Below are 782 nucleotides of genomic sequence, written 5' to 3'. Positions count from 1 at the left end.
GAGCCCAAAGCCTCAAAGGCAAAAAACTCAGCACTGCTGCTGCTGCTGCTGCTGTTGCTGCTGCTGCTGCTGTTGCTGCTGCTTCCACAACAACCACGGAGAAGCCGACGGTCAGGCTGGAGGCAACGGGAGTCGGGTGCAGCGCGAAACAGCTGCAGCAGCAGCAGCAGCAGCAGCAGCAACAACAAGAGCAACAACAGGTGGAGGAGCAGAAGCAAGCGCTGGTGCAGCCGCAGCAGCAGCATCATGATCAGCAGCAAGAACAGCGGGAGCCCGTGGGCATACCACCAGCAGCAGCAGGAGCAGCAGCACCAGCTGCAGCAGCAGCAGCAGCAGGAAGTGCAGCAGGTCCACCAGCAGCAGCAGGCGCAGCAGCAGCTGTAGCAGCAGCAGCAGCAGCAGCAGCAGCAGGTGGGGTGAAGGGCTTGATAAGGGGTATAAAGAAACCCCTCACGGGCCTCCGCCTTGCTGCAGCAATGGGCAGGCAACGGCAGCAGTCTTTTCAAGCAGAGCTGCAGGTGAAGCCTTTATCCCGATCCACGCAAACAACAAAACCAAACCGAGACGTCCAGCAGCAGCAGCAGCAGCAGCAGCAGCTGGAGCAGCAGCAGCAGCAGCAGCAGCAGGAGCAACTGGAGCAGCAACAGCAGCAGCAACAACAGCTGGAAACGGCGCAAGACGCGACGGAAGAAAACCCTCTACAGGAAACTCCACCGCAGCAGCAACAGCCAACGCAGCAGCAGCAACAGCAGCAGCAACAGCAGCAACAGCAGCAACAGCAG

At 60.0% G+C, this 782-nt stretch overlaps 1 protein-coding gene across 1 annotated transcript in view; it reads left to right on the top strand.

Annotated features, from left to right (window-relative positions):
- The window catches only part of EMH_0057860 (uncharacterized protein), a gene marked incomplete at both ends in the record, with an annotated part of 5,851 nt that overhangs the window by 4,469 nt on the left and 600 nt on the right, over nt 1-782 (top strand). The window contains one exon of the mRNA XM_013497518.1: nt 3-782. Within this exon, the coding sequence (XP_013352972.1) occupies nt 3-782 (780 nt within the window). The remainder of the gene's footprint in view (nt 1-2) is intronic.

Source organism: Eimeria mitis, genomic scaffold (genome assembly GCF_000499745.2).
Source record: "Eimeria mitis Houghton genomic scaffold, Emh_scaff2727, whole genome shotgun sequence".
Lineage (NCBI taxonomy): Eukaryota > Apicomplexa > Conoidasida > Eucoccidiorida > Eimeriidae > Eimeria > Eimeria mitis.
Note: the sequence above shows the minus strand (reverse complement) of the source record. Positions and strands in the feature narration are given on the sequence as shown.